The sequence below is a fragment of the Dicentrarchus labrax genome, unplaced genomic scaffold (assembly GCF_905237075.1).
Source record: "Dicentrarchus labrax unplaced genomic scaffold, dlabrax2021, whole genome shotgun sequence".
Classification (NCBI taxonomy): domain Eukaryota; kingdom Metazoa; phylum Chordata; class Actinopteri; family Moronidae; genus Dicentrarchus; species Dicentrarchus labrax.
In genome coordinates this window covers 32,036,335-32,055,224 of record NW_026136719.1, presented here as the reverse complement: position 1 = coordinate 32,055,224, position 18,890 = coordinate 32,036,335, and the positions used below count along the sequence as shown (strand labels likewise).

The following is an 18,890-nucleotide window of genomic DNA, read 5'->3' as shown; positions in this document are numbered from 1 at the left end:
CACAACTTTCTGCTTTAATAAACAACCTTGGTGAGATCTCACCCAAAAATTACTGTAAAATAAGTATTAAATTGCTTTTTACGTCGTAAGAAAATTTAATCATGTCACTAAAGTGTGAAACAGATGGTTGTAGTGTAGTATCCCATATCAAATGTCCTATTAACTGGTCTTTTCTACAAATGACCAATCATTGTAGTTTCCTGTATAACATGTTAAGCCATTAGTCACCAAACTACTAGGCATTTTATTCTCACTGTAACAAGATGCCTTAAATTTTTAATGAATTATGAATTTTCGCCATGTAACACCATTGCAAAAAAAACCTCAAAACATGCATTGAAATTGTTTCTAAAAGCTGTTGTAAAATGAGCATCAAGCCTGCAAATGTTGGGACTGATTTATATATAGATTAAATCAATAAATTGGCACCCCGCTGACTTTAGACATCTATTTTGAGCAGTTTAATCCATCTCTCGTGAGTGCTGCAAACTTGTGGAAGTGCAATACACATGTACAGGTGGACTGCATTCACACAAACTTCTCCCACACACAGCGATATAATAAATCAGTTTATTGTATGTGGTTTTACAAAATAAAAAAGTCCTAGTAAACATAGGACCAACACAAGAAATCTACAACATGAAAAAAACCAAAAATGCTTTCCCGGCACTCAGGAGCCATTCACATGTTGCTCCACATCCATGTTTTCATCGTCCTCCTCCTGATCTCCCTCATTGATCTCCTCTCCAGCACCTTCATCTATCTGTGGCTCCATCTGTGCACCCCCTTCCTCTCCTTCTTCCTCCTCTTCTTCTTCTTCCTCTTCCTCCTCCTCCTCCTCCACCATCCCAGCTGGACCTGATTTTACAAATGAATATATTCATCCATCCACACATCAACATACAATGAATTGTAAGAGAAATCCATTAAACTCAGGAGGATTTAAAAAGGTAGGACTGGTCCTATATTCTTTTCAGTCCGTCTTTCAGTACTTTCCGACTTCCTTACTGTGTCTGTGGCTCTCTTTTAATAGCAGCTGGACACTGTAGTTTTTAGAAAGCTATGGTTTAGAACTGCAAGTATCCTTTGTTGGGGACTATTTTCAGCAACAGATTAAGCCACCAATATGGTGCTTTAGTGAGTAGTTGCAGCAGCATGTCAGTGAATATGGGACTGCTAAAAATAAACTACAGTGTGTGTGTTCATGGTTAAGAAGGAACATCAGCTAGTACAGCTGGCAGCAACCGGTGCAGCTCTAGGGCACAAAGGAATAACAGGATACATCAGGCTTTGGATATAAAGTGAGATAAAGTCAATGTTTGGTCCTTTTGTTATAAAAAGCTGGTTAAAAAAATACAACAACCACCAATTACCAGTCAGAAACATTACTGTGACTGAGTCAGCGCACATTTTCACACTTTGTCCTGAATAATCACAATGTGTGGAATTCTGGACAAATGCGTTTCACCAAGCAAAAAGCTCCAAAAGCCTCAAAAAGCCCCACTTGGTTATACAGTATTTTGCTTTGATCCCACCAGGAATGTTCTATGGCGTCACAAGCACCGTCTAGTTTTGACACGATCAGCTCAGGGGGCTGCATCGCTGCCGTGCCCGCTGGAAAACAGTTAGTTGGTCCAAACTGACCTTGTCTGAGATCTCGGCCTGGGATCTGACCGGCCTGCAGCATCCCCTTCAACCGCTCCACCTCTGCCAACGATGAAGCATTAGCGATGGCGTTCTGAAATGCAAACACACGCATAGGTGAACCTCACTTTACATTCAGGTCACTGCTAGAGGGTAAACCTCCATACAGATTATTTTAGTACATCAGCAGGGCCTCATCTCCACAGTGACACTAACATTAATATAGCCAGAGGCCATAAATAACAGTTAAAATCAAACTGAATTTATTCTGCCTTCTGAGGAAGAAGGCAAAATATAATGGAAACCTCAGATAGATGGAAATTCAAGCTCACTTTCAAGCCACCAAGCCCAAAAACACATTTTGTGTACAAACCAACCTTGATGGCTTCCACATCAGCTTGAGACGGCCCCGTCCTCTTCTTCTCCAGCTGTGCTGCCACCCCGGGAGTGAATCTGAAAGGAACGCACTTTGTTTAGACAACACGGACACGCTCGAGCCTCTCTGACCTCTCAACCAGTGTAGTCAATCTCATGTGTAGTATCTTTTCTTGAGTCAGATAAACTGATACATCGTCCACAGACAGCAGTCCTGAGCAACACTGTGCTGAGCACGTCTGGCTTCAGGTTCAAACGGTAGGCTTCAGTTATAGGATGGAATTTATATAAAGATGGGTTTCTGCTCACATTGGCTGAGAGGAGGATCAAGAAATAAGCTTTTGGTGGTTCCCAGATGTTTAAAAAGGATTTCCTTGCATTGGGACAAACTCAAAGAAGACAGAATCTGACTTTGTCTATAACTGCGTAGAACAGTGAGATATACTGTATATGACTGGTGTTGACTCTTTATTTTTTGGCATTATTTAACCCGTTCCGTCAGCCAGGATCCAGTGGTTCTGAGGAGCTGCTGTCTAACGTGGACTTTCATCTTACGTTTTTGTTCGTCTGGCAATATCCTTTGCAAGTTGAGCACCTCGTTTGCCCTTGAACATTTTCTCCGCCTCCTGCCGCTCCTATGACGATATCACACAGTTAAAGTAAAAAGCCTCATTAAATACACACAGAGCTTTAATCCAAAAGAGCCAGCAAGGAAAAACGCATGGCACCAGAAGTCCTCTGGGCGTTGTACAGGGCGTTAACTCCAGGGAGGAAGAGTTTAACACATTGTTAATAACCGCTGTTTTGACTTCTGTGTCTGACATTACTTTACATATTTAAATCGAACATATGCCAAATATGTACCTGCCCACGTGCACTTACCTTGAGTTTCACCTTCTGGAAATCAAGCACGCGGATCTGTGGGATTTTGTTGATGACGTAGAGCCTGTAATGCTTCTTGTTTGTCACTGGATTCCTTAACAAGCTGGAAATTCAGCAACATGTAGGAATATAATTCAGTGGTGCACAAGACGGCTCAATAACAGATTTATCTTGATGTGATGATTCATACCTGAGAAGGGTCAGAGTCTTCACTGTGGCCAGGGGGTCCAAGTCACCCTACACATGAAAACAACACTGATTTAGAATGACACACAGTGGGAGCTCTGTGTGCTAATTTATTACCTCAGATGAGATTCATTAATTAAAGCATTAACCTCAAATTACAACCATGCACACTCCAGTGTTATTACTCAGCAGTGTAGAAACCTTGGTGTTGTATTTAAAAGGAAGATTAAGTTACTTCTCTAAAATAAGAAAGAAAAAAAACAACTGATCCAAAATGCAGCTGCCAGGATTTCAAGGAATCAGAAGACAAGAACACATTTGTAGATTTTATCGTTTTAATTTTAATCATTTTCACTTTTAAAGGCTCAGAATGGGTTGGCCCTAAGCAGTATCTCTGACCTTTTAACTCCCTGTGTGCCTTCACAGGGGCTTGAGGGTCTCTAATGCTGCTTTCCTGGTGGTTCCCAAATCAGATTTAAAAACTAAACTGTTTGCCATCAGGGCCCAAGCTTTTGGACCGCCTTCAAGAGGAAGTCAGGATGGCTAACTATCACTTGATTTAAGTCCACTCGTAAATGTACTTTTATAGTATTGCCTTCCTGTGATTCTTCAAACCTTTTCATTTACTGCAGGCTTGATTTATCTGTATCTATCAGTGTTTATGGCTTATTCTATATATTATTACCTTCCTACTACTACTACTACTACTACTACTACTACTACTACTACTAAATTACCCGAAAGAGTAAAATGAATACGAGCAACAAAATACACTGAAATGCCTGAGAAATATAACACCGGTAAAAATGTAACACAACATCCCTTAAACACCACAATGTAGCTGATCAGTTTTTGTTCCTGCTGGCAGAGAGAGGCGCTGCGGTTTGTTGTGCTGTAAGATTGTTTAGAATTGTATCCAGTGCTGAAAAATCTCCAAAATGATGACAGATTCGTACAGACAAAAATGACGAATGAAAAATGAATGAATCTGCAGGTAGAAATTATAGCGGCGCTGTATAGAGGATAAATAAATAGAGGAATTTCTATTGTTCTGGTATATCATTCTCCATTTTGATTTAAATATATCAAGTCAAGATATAAAACTTTTTTCAGATGAAATGCACTCACCAGTTCCTGAATGTTGTTGCTTGTGAGAATCAGTTCTGTCAAACATGGCAGAGAATGCTCCAGATTCTCACCTATGCGACTTGAGAAACAGTTCATCAGGTTACAAACAGCTCTGTGTACTGAGACCAGTTTAGGCTAGCCTGATAGTGCTGAACCAGAGCTTGCCTAAACATATACAATGTGTGCAAAATAATAAGCAAGCAGGTTAACGTCAGGCACTGTCAGTCAGCACATATTTTGTACATTTACAACAAAACAATTAGATTAGCTATTCCTTTATTTGTCCCACAATGGGGAAATTCCAATATCAACATGATTTGATCTTTAACTGGAACATCAGTGTTTTTTTCCCATTGGGACACTGGTGTTGCAGCTATAACTTACCAAATCTTGTTGTTGTTCATTAGCAGTGTTTTCAGTCTTTTGAGCAGAGGGAAGCCGTCCAGTTTCCTGATTTCATTATCAGAGAAGTCAATAGTGTCAAACTGGTCCAGAGTAGCCCCGAGATTTTCAAGCACTGGGATTTTATAACCTGGGTGATGAAAAACACATGAATGTTGAGGAAGAACCACTAGAAATCATTACGTTTAGTCTCCAGAGATCAGTATGATGAGGATAAAGGGACTGACAGAGCTATTATGTATAGACTATATAAGCTTCAGGTTTGAGTTTTAAATGAGTTCTCACAAAACAGGTAGGTTTTAGACGGGCACCGCACTATGTAGTCTCAGGACTCAGCCTTGGTGCAGAGGCACCAGCTCAGCCAGGTGAGCTAGCGGGGCGCCCCACAGGGCTGAGCTCTCAAGTTGTGTGCAGATAACTGGTGGATGTCTTTGCAGACATTTGAACCTTTTAACCCACGGGGCCTCAAACAATTAGCACCAAGTATCGCCTTTTTTCTTTGCATGTACTCCAAACAACGTATTTTTCATGTGTTGTAAGTTTCAGTGTTTGGAGGTTAACTGAGTTTCGCTCTCCTTCCCTTCCCTCCTCCAGGAGCCATGTTGGCAACTTACGCTAACAGTGGCTAGCCCTCGGATCTCTTGTTTGTTACTCTGTAAAATGTCGCAGTCACTATATCATACAAAGTGCAGGTGTTTCCGCTAACTCCACTCAATATGGGGGTCCACAGCAGCACTCCCCTGTGGATACCACGGTCTTTGTCTCACTCGTTGCTCAGGATACTAATGGCGGTATTAGAGTCGCTGTCAGACTTTAGCTGACGTTATGTTGCAGCTACCAGCGGTAACTTCGGCCTACAGAAAACACATGTATCGGTTAGAGTCACACAGTGGAAAACAGCAGTGTGTCACGTTGTTGAATGTGGTTGAATGTTGTTCGGTTTTGGCGGGCCTGCATGACCAACTAACTAACGTTATGTAGTCGAGAGGAAAGTTGAACCGACCTCGTAAATCCAGCTCCCGGTCTCTCACGGGGTTGGTATATTGGGCAGCCTGCTCAATTAGCTCCGCAGATAGTTTCACCATGTCTCCGCCAACAACAAACGTTACCGGGCTGTAATATGTTGCGGTATTATGTTGCGGTAATATGTTGCGGTATTATGTTGCTGCTAAACGTCCTGCGGCGTGCACCTCTACAAACACGCGGAACCCGGAACAAAGGCTTCCGTGGTGCTCATAAAAGCGGCTTTATTTTGTCCCAGCGCCCCCCAGCGGATGGATGATAATACAACGGGACACCCAGTTGTTGCAAGCAGGTAGCAGAGCAATTGCCAGGTACTTTTCATTTCCATTTAATGCTACAATACTCAGGGTTGGGGAAGGGTCGTGCTGATGTAAGGGTTTTCTATGTGACCACAGAAAAGAAAATGGAAACCAAGATTTTATCCATCAAAAATGTACTCTGTGTATTTTTAAAGAAAAACTGAAATTATAATCCTGCTAAATAATCCCCATTATTATTAAATGTAATATCTGATTACATATTTTTATCTGCAACTGTAATGGATTTCAGTTTTTTGTATCCTGATTACATAACTCAGTTCTCTACTTTACTACATTTGAAAGGAAAAATGCTGTGGGCTACTTTTCACTCCACTGCATTCATCTGACAATTACACATATGTTTTATAAAGTATTAGGCTTTGTTATAGAATAATACAATCTACATATAGGATTATTTATTACTATTATTATATGGTCTGTGTATGTTTTGGTCATTGGATTTTCCTTTCAGAAACTGGTATTAAAAAACAGAAAACGAGTGGTTATTTGATTTTTGTTTTAAAATACAAAAATTCTAATTGAAATACAAGGCGTTTTTCTTTTTCAAGGTCAAAAAGGGATGAGCGAAATTTAAAAAATGATTCGATTTTCATTTCCAATTCATTACAGAAGTTATCTCAGGACACTTTTCAAATAGAGCAGGTCTAAACAACTCTTTAACATTAATTACAGAGACCCAACAGTACCACCATGAGCAAGCACTTGGTGACAAGGGAAGGAAAACTGCCTGTTAAAAGGCAGAATCCTAGGACAGATCCTCCGGCTCTAGGTGGGTGGTCGTCTGTCTCGACCATTTGAGGGAGAGGAGAGAGAGAGAGAGAGAGAGAGAGAGAGAGAGAGAGGCAGAGGCGGAGAGAGAGAGCGGAGACAGACAGACAGACAGGTGCACAGCAACAACAGTATTGGCAATGGCAGTCAAGCAGGACCATGGCAGGGGCCACCAGGATCCATGAGAACCTGCGAGACGAAGCACAAGAACTCCAGGGAAGAAGTGGAGTTAGTAACATGCATTAATGGAACATGAATGAGTGCAGAAAGAGAGAGGAAGGGAGAAGCTCAGTGCACCGTGGGAAATCCCCCGATAGTCTAGGCCTATAGCAGCATAACTAAGGGATGGTTCAGGACTCACCTGATCCAGCCCTAACTATAAGCTTTATCAAAGAGGAATGTCTTAAGCCTACTCTTGAATGTGGAGAGGGTGTCTGCCTCCCGACCACAACTGGAAGCTGGTTCCACAGGAGAGGAGCTTGGTAACTGAAGGCTCTGGCTCCTTTCTACTTTTTAGACTATAGGAACCACAAGTAGCCCTGCATTTAGAGTACGTAAATGTTCTAGTGGGGTAATAGGTTACTATGGCCTCTTTCAAGATATGGAACTGGTATTAAGAACAGTAAGCTATAATTTGAACCTACATTTAAAATAAAATATGTTACATTAAAGTGTTTCATGCGCCCATGATGAATAAAAAATACTTTATATCAAGTATCTTTACTGCACCAGTGTGGAGAAATGCCAAAATAAAAGCCTCATATTTATGCCTCCAGATATTGCATATTTGACCGTATTTGACGTACTGTAAAAACATATTGCTCAGTGTTTCCTGGCTACTGACTTTTACACATATGAGACTACAAGCAGACTTAATATCAAGCATTTTTACTGTACCAATTTGGAGAAATTCAACAATAAAAGTCCATATTTGTACCTCCAAGTGGCATATTTGACCATATTTGAGCTACTGTAAAAACACTTTGCTCAATAATTCCTGGCTATGGATGGTATATTTGACTTCTGCACATCTAAGACTACAAGTATACTTAATATCAAGCATTTTTACTGCACCAATTTGGGGAAATTTAAGAATAAATGTAACATATTTATGCCTCCAGATTCCATATTTTCTTATATTTGAGCTACTGTAAAAACATATTGCTCAATATTTCCAGGCTATGGGTGAAGCATTTTCATTATACTTCAATAATGATACAGTAATCATGACAAAATTTCACACAAATGTTTAATAACATCTTATAGAAAATTACAATATAAAGACTAAACACTAAACACAAAATCCTATACAATTCTAACTTGTTTATTTTTCACACAAAATGCAATTCCAGTCCAGATTCTTCTTATTTTGCAGCTCTGCTGTGTCCATTTGTAGGCACTGTATGTGGAACCACCTGCAACAGCTGTCAAACTGAATCTGTAAAAGGGAAAAATAATATATGAGGAAGAGACAGTAAGTACAATGGTGTTTTGAAGTTAAAACTAATTATTTTTCCCTTTTGCAGGTGGTTTATTTATTTATTTATTTATTTAGAATCGGAAGTAATAGTTTCTCCCATTTACCATAATGCTGAGAATACACTGGAATTTAAGGTGGGTTTTGACCACGGAGATCGGACCGGCTGGATTGAACGCAGTCTACTAGCCTACTGTTTTTACGCACCGTCCTGTAAAGGACAACATCCAGTCTCAGAATATGAAACAACAGGCCTTTTTTCCGTTTCTGTTTTCTAGTGATTTTATTTTTTGTTATATGAAATAGAAAATGAAAATCGAATCATTTTTTTTTATTTCGCTCATCCCTTTTTGACCATGAAAAAGAAAAACGCCTTGTATTTCAATTTGAATTTTTGTATTTTAAAACGAAAATCAAATAACCACTCGTTTTCTGTTTTTTAATACCCGTTTCTGAAAGGACAATCCAATGACCAAAACATACACGGACCATATATATACTCTTCAGCAGTAGAGTACTTTACATTGTCTGCTTTGGTCACTTATGGCCGACTCTTGGCAAATGGGTTAAGTAGTAAAGTATGAGATTGAGGAACCAAAGAAAACACCACTGCTTCACACACAAGAGGGCAGCGTTCACTCATCACTCCTATGGCCATCAACACTGAATGCAGCTTTAAACTGACCTAGTGAGTCTATATCAGTCTTCAACAGTCTGCTACAGCTCAGACAAATTCAAAATGAGCCACAATGCCTGATCATTTAATACAGTCAGCAGTTTTTTTCTCTCTCTTTTAAGGCCCGGACACACCAACCCGATTATCGCCCGTAGGACGTCGTCGGACAGTCGGGCGAGGTCGGTGACTCGAGTCGGTTCGGTGTGTCCCGTGCCGTCGTCAGTCGGAGTCGGCGTTCATTTTGACTTTAACTTTTTTGCCCGACTCGAACGACTGATCAGTCCGACTGCTTTTCTGCCGACGGTCGGCCGTCGGGTTGGTGTGTCCTGGCCTTAAGGCGTTTTTTCCCCAAAACATAGGCTTTAATGTAAATGTATGGGGAAAAGAAAATGCAAATGTATTTGGGGCAACATGAGAGAATATCTGTTACTAAACATCTGCAAAGAATAAATGGAGAGAAAACAAGTGAGGAAAGAAGAGCCACTAAAACAGATGAGAAAGAGCTGTACAGGATGGCGAGGAATAAAATCAAACACCTAAGACCAAGCACAAAAAAATATGTACACACCCAACACACACCCACCCCAGTCATTGTCCCAATAACACCACTCACAGTGCAAACAGGGTCAGGCGAGGCCGGTTTCAGTTTTATATTACAGTAACTCACATAGTTAGATAACTTAATATGTTTCTGATTTGAAGTTTATTTTCATGAGTCTTTATACCCATTTCAGGTTTTTGTTGTAGGGACTCTCTACATATAAACACCTGGACCCAATGACATGCCTGGCTAGCAGGGGCATGTCCAGACTGTTTTGACTGGGGTGGCACAGCTTGGGCACTGACTTATGCATGGTCGGCATCAAGTCTGTTCTCAGATTTCGAGTCATTCCCAATTTATGTAATTCCAGCACTGTTGATGGACCCCAGTAAGACATATTCAAATACACTAGGAGGAAATAACACATTTATACCACATGGGATTAGCATAAAGTGGGCTGTGTCTGTAATGAGAAGTCTTCCCATATTTTTATTCAGATATCTTGAGGTCAAAGGTCAAGGGATAATTTTGAAAATGGCCATGCCAGTTTTTACATTGCCAAAATGTAACCCAACTAACCCAACTTATTTAGTCCCCTTCCCAACATGCTAGTTGTTCATTGGTTGGTACCAATGAATGCATTACGTCAGTAGTTCCCAACCTTTTTTCTTTAGGACCCCCTTTTCTATCATTTAGTAAACTGACAACCCCTGACTGAGTGACATATTTTATGAATATTTCACATATTAAAAACTGTACAATGAACCCAAACAGTGAACTCAGTAACTGCAACCTTTGCAAACCTTTGAGAGACTGGTTCTGCAGCACCTCAGACTGCCTGGACCCTCTGCAGTTTGCGTACCAGACCATCATCGGCGTGGATGATGCCACCATCTACCTTCTTCACAGAGCTTACACCCACCTGGAGAAGCCACAGAGCTCCGTGAGGATCATGTTCTTCGACTTCTCCCCTCCCCAGTTGCGATTAGGGGATAAACTGGACTGGATGGACCACACTGAGGCTCTCTACAAGAAAGGACAGAGCAGGCTGTTCTTTCTGAGGAGGCTCAGGTCCTTCAACGTGTGCACTCGGCTATTACGGATGTTCTACCAGTCTGTAGTGGCCAGTGTCCTCTTCTTTGCTGTGGTGTACTGGGGAGGTGGCATCGGGTGCCAACAAACAATGGTCTCTAAAAGTAGAACAGGAGCCAGAGCTTTCAGCTCCCAAGCTCCTCTCTTGTGGAACCAGCTTCCAGTTTTGGTTCGGGAGGCAGACACCCTCTACACATTTAAGAGCAGGCTTAAGACTCTCATCCTCTCTACACTGAGCTCAGGCCCGAGCCTCAAAGCGGTTTGGAGGCTCGTTTGTACCATCAGCCATCAGACTCCACAACGCCACAGCACCCAGTACCTCCAACCCCCGCTGACTAAGACTGTTTAACTTTCAACCTACGACGCACAAACTATTATCTTTAAATTGCACATGTACAGTTTGGTTTTACTCTGCTCAAGATATTTTGTACACCATTTTATTGCATATTGCATATAGTGTATACATTTTCATTATAGTCTTATATTTTTTTTGTTTTAATATTGTATTTGTTATTTCCTGTTTAGGGAACTCATTAATTGTGTATTATGTATTTTTAAAATCATTATTAACAAATCTTAGAAAGATTTAATTAGCTTCTTTTTTTTGGACAAATTCAGTGTTTTCTTGTCCCTAAGACTTGGTCAGACAATTTACGTTACTTTTAATTTACTTCCTCGCGACCCCCCCATGAAGTTCCCGACCCACAGGTTGGGAACCACTGTGTTAGGTCATATAGTTTCATATGATAGCATTTATTCACTCTAGCTTTACACTGGAGCCAGCTACAGCCTCTGAAAGACAGTGGAGTGGAAGATGTAAGGATAATCGGATGGGAATCAGATCTCAGCGATGGCCATGCCACCCCACGACCACCCCCTCCCCCCAGGACATGCCACTGCAGGGGCCATTTTGCTGTGGTCCAAGCAGAGCGGAGGACTGTCTCTGGGGGCGAAGTTTCACCCCTGCTCAACAACGGTAAGCCTGAAAACATTCAATTTCATAGAAGCTCTTTGGAAATAAGTGTTATTCAACTTGTTTTACGAGTTACTACAACTAGTTAAACTCTAAATGTGTACCTTATTGTAAAGTGTTACCGTGACTTTAACTGAGGTAATAAGTGAGTACTTAGTCACTACTTAGTATGATGTATCACCTTACTTCAGTGGGCACTAAAAGGATAACTAATGATTAAATAACTAGTCGTAATAATTTAGAGCTGCTCAACAGCTGGTTTAGGATCAGCAACAACTCATGATCAACTCATTGGGGCGGCTGTGGCTCAGAGGCAGAGCGGGTTGTTCCTTAATCAGAAGGTTGCGGGTTCGATCCCCGTCACATGTCGAAGATACTGAACCCCAAATTGCTCCTGCATCGGTGTGCGAATGTGTATGAATGTTAGTTTCTGTTCGATGGACTTTGCCATCACTGAGTGAATGTGTGTGAAAGGGTGAATGTGGCACGTAGCGTAAAAGCGCTTTGAGTGGTCGGAAGACTAGAAAAGCGCTATACAAGTACAGGTCCATTTACCATGAGGAAAGGGGTCAGTATGTCAGATCACAGGTATTTGGGAAGCACTCATTAGCTGGTGATCTATTCATATTGTGTCTCCCATTCAGTTCTTTAGTAAATCATTATCTGCATTCAGATATTCTCTTACTGCTTTATAATGTTCACCTCACTGGTTCCTCATAGGTTTGGGTACTGTGTTGTGAAGTCTTTTCTTTTCATGCCACTTCTACTTCTACTCCCCTACATCTCAGAGGGAAATACTTACACTACATTTATCTGACAGTGTTAGTTACTCATTATTTTAATAAATAACCATTGTTTACAAAACACATTAAGAGCTTATAAAATGTGTTTGATAGACGTATTTCCAAGGTGGCAATCTGGATCTCACATTGTTGGAGGGCCCCCTCCCTCGACAGCGCCCCCAAACCCCATGGACCACAGTGCAGCTGTACTGCACTGCCTATATTTACGCCCCTGGTTTCCACTTGGGGAGAGCTGGTACAAAGGTAACAGATGTTTCAGCCCCTCTTCTAGACTACCAACATGGGTTTGTTCTGTTTCTATTATCTATTGTGCTTTTTATACCCTTTGTTTGATTTTTAACTTGTGTTAAATAAAAGAAAATCAATAGGACTAGTAATATCAAATGAAGTAATACAATTTTAATGTAAAATGTAATTAAGAACGATTAATTAATTAATACAATTAATAAAAAAGATAACTCATGTCAGTAATACAGCAAATTAAATTTACGCAGTTAAATTTTCTCTTAAAACTGTCCTACCCTTCACTGTTATTGTAAAATGTTGGATAAAATGAAATTGAAAATGAAATGTTAAATTTTTTACTATGATAAAGGACATAATGCGTTTGCAATTACATATTAACAAGAACATAATAAATAAATACAAAAATATTTTAAACAATTTATGTTTAAGCTGTTGTGTTACCCAACTGACAAGGTCAAAAGTAACAATGAGCAACGTCTGTTCAAAGTCAGATTATACCCAAGTTGTTCCAAACTTCTTCAAAACAGCACCTGGTATTGGTAACCTTATCTTTAAATATGACATTTATGTGAAAAGTATATCAACTCTCCCCTGTTATAAGAATGTCACACCACATGCACCAGAGCTGTGAATTGTGTCAAATCAGCCAGTACTGGGCCGGCAAGGCTGGTTTTCTTCCCTCTGTACTTTTCCTGTATTTTTCTTTAGTCCAGATTTCCCTCTGGCTTTTTGCTCCTCAGGGTCCTCCCCATCTTGCACCACTCCTGCTAGACAAACAGCAGCACCCAGCGTCGCCCAAAGCTATCAGTCCAGCCCGATGCACACTGATAACAGCCCATACACCTCCACACCGGCCTTATCTCTCTCGCATGCCAGATCCAACCATACCTGTGGCTTCTGTGTACAGTGGACAGATAATCAGCTGTGGGTTTCAGAAAGATGGGTTGGTGGAGTGGATGACAAACATCTTTTATTTTTATTATTTCAGGACAAGCATTCAGTCTTATAGTTGCAGTTTATGTGAACCAGTATTTGGTTTGAAGCTGTTCAGCATATAGATGTGTTGCCGTGTCACACCTCCCTAACAACTGTAGTCATGTGTCATACGTTATTTTATCTGGGATGGAAACTGTTACTCATACAGCAACTGCAAAATGGAGCAAAAGGGACAACTCCCAACCCATGAACCAAATGTTTACATCCAGTAATAGAAAGTAACGAAGTACATTTAGTTACATTTACATATTCTACTTTATTATGCACTGGCAGGCTCCTTAAGACGTCACTGCTGCTGTAAGTTTGCCAATGTTGACAAGTTCCCTCGTGTTGCTAACACACGGTTGACAGCACTGAACAATAGAGCTAAAAGGGTTAACTGTGATTAATCACTATTTTCATACCAGAGGAAACATGTGACTCTGAGACAGGGGTTCACATCCTGGATCCCACATGTGCTTAGGTTTAAGCAACAAAGGCACTTTACTTAAAGTTAGGGAAAAATGGTTTTGGTTATTAATAAAGTAAACAGGATGTGGCTTGTGCTTCAAGTCACATATAATATATTGTCTCGTGTATGAGCTTTGCTAATGAATGTGCATATACACACAGTGCAGACTGCAGTGCTGGCTGCAGCCCAGGAGCAAATCTAGAGTATACAGTTGTATGCGAAAGTTTGGCCACTGCTTGACAGATATCACATTTTGATGATTTTTTCATTGAAAATATGTAAGGACAGCCACTTGAGGGTATGGAACATAAAACACAATATTTGCATTGTTTCATTTTATTTCATAAACTGAACAAAAATAAAAATACCATTGTGACATGTGCAAATGTTTGGGCAGCCTACACTGTCAAGAGTTCAGTCTCAGTTTTTTTTACAAGGTCTCAGGCCTTCATCAGCTTGTTAGGCCCGAGGTATGTCAGCAGTTGTCATTAGGAAACATCAGCTGCTGCCAATTTGAAACGTTTAAAAATACTCAAACCCTGTGTGAACACTCAGCAACCATGTTGTAGTAGCTGGATGTCTGAAGAAAAAAGGAGCAGCAATTCATGAGAAGAACACCTCCCCAACTGTTAGCGGCTGATTGAAACCCCCCAGATGCTGCTGAAAGGATAGCAAGGTCTGGCCATCGAATAGACCCTCCTAGTTTTGTTAGACCCTGGCTGGTCCATACCTTAAAACCCCCGTCTTGACAGCCTGGCAGGACATCTGAGCTAGTCTGAGCATGGTCCCTTTATAGTACGGCTGGACCTCCATGCTTTGATTGCATTGATGGTATTAATACAGAGGTCCTCAACAGACTCAGTTATTCGCAAAGAGCAAATTCCACAAAGGGCATTTGGACTGCAAGGATTCAACGTCAAGCCAGATTGAAGCTGGGTCATATTTAAGCCAGTCCCTACCAAATCTCACACTTTGTACATCTAAGCCCCCATCAGAGCCAGCCAATAGGGGCTTCTTTTTGCTCCAAATAAAGGAACTTAGCCAGCCTTCAAGCACCTTGATAACCTTGTTTGATAATAAAATAGGGATCATCTGCAGTGGGTAGAGTAGTCTAAGCAGGATGACCATTTTAATCAGAGCAATCCTACCCATCCAGGAGAGAGGGAAGGGGGCCCAACGATCTAAATCTGCTTTTATGGCATCCAAAAAAAAAAAAAAAGCTGGACCTTAACATTTGTCCGTAAGTCAAAACCAGAGGGTTACCACCAAAAAGGAAACGGCTCTTACAGGCCTGGAACCGACGTTAAACATCCCACTGACATGGCTTCAGATTTTTCTAAATTTAGTTTTGTACCCTGAAAAGGTACCAAAGGTAGAAATGGTTTGGATCAAGCAGGGAATAGTGCTTTGTGGTATTGATAAAAACATGTTGTCCACAAATTCCATGTCCACACTGTCTTATTTAAAGATAGCATAACAGGAACTATATCTAAATTATTTAATTCTACAACCTTATGTTGTAAAGTAGGCAGTAGGCAACATACTCATGAAAAATAGGTGTTTATTAATGTTCCATAAGCACTGGATATCATGACATATTTGTAATCAGCTTATAAAACAAACAAAATGAATAAATAAAAGCCTACATGTGTGCCAATGACTATATTACTTAACAATTCGATCATAAAAGATAAGTCTGGTTATGTTATAAATGGGAGTTTCCACTGCTCTTTTTTATATGTACATATGATTTAGGCATGCTAGCTTTATTTTCATCTTATCAAATATTTGCTGTGTAACCTCAGTTTGATAAAAAATTACGTTCCAATTTTTTCAAATAATTTCACAGCAAACCACAGGTGCCATTTTATTGTGATTGGGCCCAAACCAACACAGTCTCAGTCAGGTTATCACTGTTGGTTGAAGGAGGTGAACACTGTCCAAACACACTCTCACCCAATGTTGTCACATTTCAGGCTGACTCAGAAAATCTCAATATTGAGCAACTTTTTTACATACGAGTCAGAGCCAGCGCCACCACTGACACTGACACAGACACTGAGGTTGTGCCAATGGGCTAATAAAAAAAAACCTAGATCAATGAAGAAAATGTCTTTAAAACTACATTATTTCTCTTAACAGTGATCATTATTTGCCTTTAGTACAGCCTCCACTTTACTTACACACTGCAAAAACAGCCCTTCTAGAAACTAGCCAGATATTCTTCTAAAATATGATCAAAATTCTTGTATTGAGCCAAAAAAGTTGGCCAGTGGAGTATTCTTAACTAGTATAAAAATCTAAGAAATCTAAGAATCTAGGAAGCTGTGTTTATTACAAGCAATGTAAACTCAGTTATGTAAGACAGACTTTCTTAAGGAAGTATTTTGGTCACTTTATTGAGCTGAATTTAAGAATTAGTACCTTTAATCTAAGATTAATAATCGGCAAAAAGACACAATGTCTTCAAAAAGCTTAATGAAAATAGGTGACTTGGTCTTAAATGAAGGCACCAGAAGCATTCTTATTTTTAACATTTCTTTATTAAAACAATGAAAAACTGAACGGCTGCTTCATTTCCAACACTGGGACAAGACTTGTTACTGGTTGTTACTGGTTGTTACTGGTTAAATGGAGCTCAATATTAGCTGTAACATTTTATTGATATTACTTAGCACAAAATAAGGACATCTTAAAATGATGAAAAACTTTCTCAGTATTTTGAAATAGTATCTCAATATTTTGACAGCATCTCAAAATAATGACTTAGTATCACTGAACTGTCTTTAGTTAACCAAACTATATTCCTCCCTAGGGTGTCCCTGCTGTGGTTCTTGTAGTTCATTCTATTGATGGCAAATTGAGAAGACTGTCGACATATGGCATACTTTATCTTGTGCTTTCAGAGTTCTGTGTTGTTACGGACACATAAGGAATTGTTTATCTTTCTTTGTTTGGCACAATATATTCCCTATATAATATATACACAAAAACCAAAACTGAGGATGTACAAATTGGGAAATGAGAAAGGCTTTTTGTGTCTGTGTGTAGTGGGTGTGGCTTCCTTTCTGGCTCCCAGCTCTGCTCCCCTATACAACTGTTAGAAATAAGCTCATCACCACTCATCTGTCCTGCATCTGCTCATCAGCTCATTACTATCAGCTTGCAGACATCCAGCGTCAGATTGTTCTGTCAACAAGCATGGTAGTATGCTCCAATAGCCTTTCTTTGTGTCTCTGAATCTGGTTGTCTTAGTGATTTCTTATTTTGATTTACATTCCTGGCTGATTGCAACTCCTGTGTTTCAAAACTACACTTCACCTGCCTGTCAAGTTTCGACTAGCTCTCACATCAGCCATCTCCACTAAGCCCTCTACCCTCTTATTATCATCCACATCATCACCATCATCATCAGCTCAGCAAGATTTAAATCAAACCTTCATAACTTCACCATACCATTGTCTCCCTGTCTTGCATTTAAGTCCACCATTTTACCAAATGTACCAATACATTTAAGCGAAGAACCGGATCCCAGGGCTCAGTACATACTAATGTGAACAGGATGGTGCATGTGCACCCACAGATTCAGTTTACTTTGAACGTGCATATCTATTCTTTCACGCATCATGTGGAATAGCAATCTGTGAAAACAAAGTGGTAAAAGCTTATCTGTTCTTTGAGTGTTACATTATGTATGTTCATTATCTAAAAAGAAAGGTTGGTAAAAGGTTTTTATATTCATGGTGACTGGCAATAAAATGGTGCAAACCGCTATGGGTGTGTTATGATTATTACGCCTACTCTTCCCATTATCTGGAGTGCCTCTGGACACAATACCGTACTGATACTCTGGCTGAAATGAGAAAGAAACACAATAATGATGACAGAGAAATACCAGGAATATTTTAAATATTACAGTGACATTCAAATTTATAGAAAATAATCAAAGTATATTAAGCTCACTGTAAAGTCACTAAACCAGTACGGGAACTTCTGCTTTCATTTTTTTTTAATTTCACCAGATATGGTTTCTAACCCATGTGCCACCTTTTTAGGGTTGTTACCGCCAGCTTTGCACATACTGCCGTCAAACTAGTGGCCTACAGTCCCACCAGTCAGACAGGCAGCATTAGATACCTCTCCATACCTATAAACAAAAATTCCCCCCTTCTTTTCAAACAATATTTTTATGTTTCATTATGAGTTGATTTACAGAGCCTCCTCAGAAAACAATAGGATCCAAACAGCATGACTGAAAACAATGTCTGATTAGTACCACTGCGTAGATAGAAGCTGCACCCATGGCTGTGTGGCAAGCAGCAGAACCACTTCTGCCAGCCAAACAATCTCATTTGGGTGGACGTTAAGACAATACTAATGGATCTGTAATATACTAATCTGAATGAAGTATAACAAGTAATCTCTGCTCTCCATTCATGTTGACTCTCTGTTGAGTCTTGCTATTGTTAAAGATGACTGCTGGTGATAAGCAAACAAAAGACCAAAGTGGTAATCACGCAAAAATCGAACACACCTTGAATAGTTTTAAGCTTTTATCGCTTGAGTCAAAATATGATAAAGCAAAGCAAATAAAAACACTTTATTTATCTAAAGCCTTACATGATATCAAGCCATAATTGGTCATAATGGTGGTCTATTATTCCCACAGGTGTATATCAGATTTGGTAGTTGTGGGCGTTACCTACTTGAACCTTGAATATTGCCAAAACTGTATCCTGAAGCTCTTGAGCCTGACTGGTCAGAACCATGGCCAGAAACTAACCGAATGTATCAACTCAAACACAGGAAATATGTTTGGTTTGGACTTGCAGTTTTAAGTAACAATTATCCCAAATCCTTAAAGTTCCCTATAACTCATTGTTGATTAAAAGCAGGGTTGGGAGGTG

General features: G+C 40.0%; 1 protein-coding gene across 1 annotated transcript; it reads right to left on the bottom strand.

Annotated features, from left to right (window-relative positions):
* Nucleotides 1-556: 556 nt before the first annotated feature.
* On the bottom strand, nt 557-5,841 carry snrpa1 (small nuclear ribonucleoprotein polypeptide A'). Its single transcript, XM_051379143.1, has 9 exons — nt 5,621-5,841; nt 4,600-4,747; nt 4,216-4,294; nt 3,092-3,138; nt 2,902-3,004; nt 2,575-2,654; nt 2,022-2,097; nt 1,645-1,738; nt 557-858 (listed from the first exon to the last, which is right to left on the bottom strand). Exons 1-9 carry the CDS (start codon nt 5,700-5,702, stop codon nt 671-673), a joined length of 897 nt encoding a protein of 298 aa, XP_051235103.1. The 5' UTR covers nt 5,703-5,841; the 3' UTR covers nt 557-670.
* Between the last annotated feature and the right edge of the window lie 13,049 nt (nt 5,842-18,890).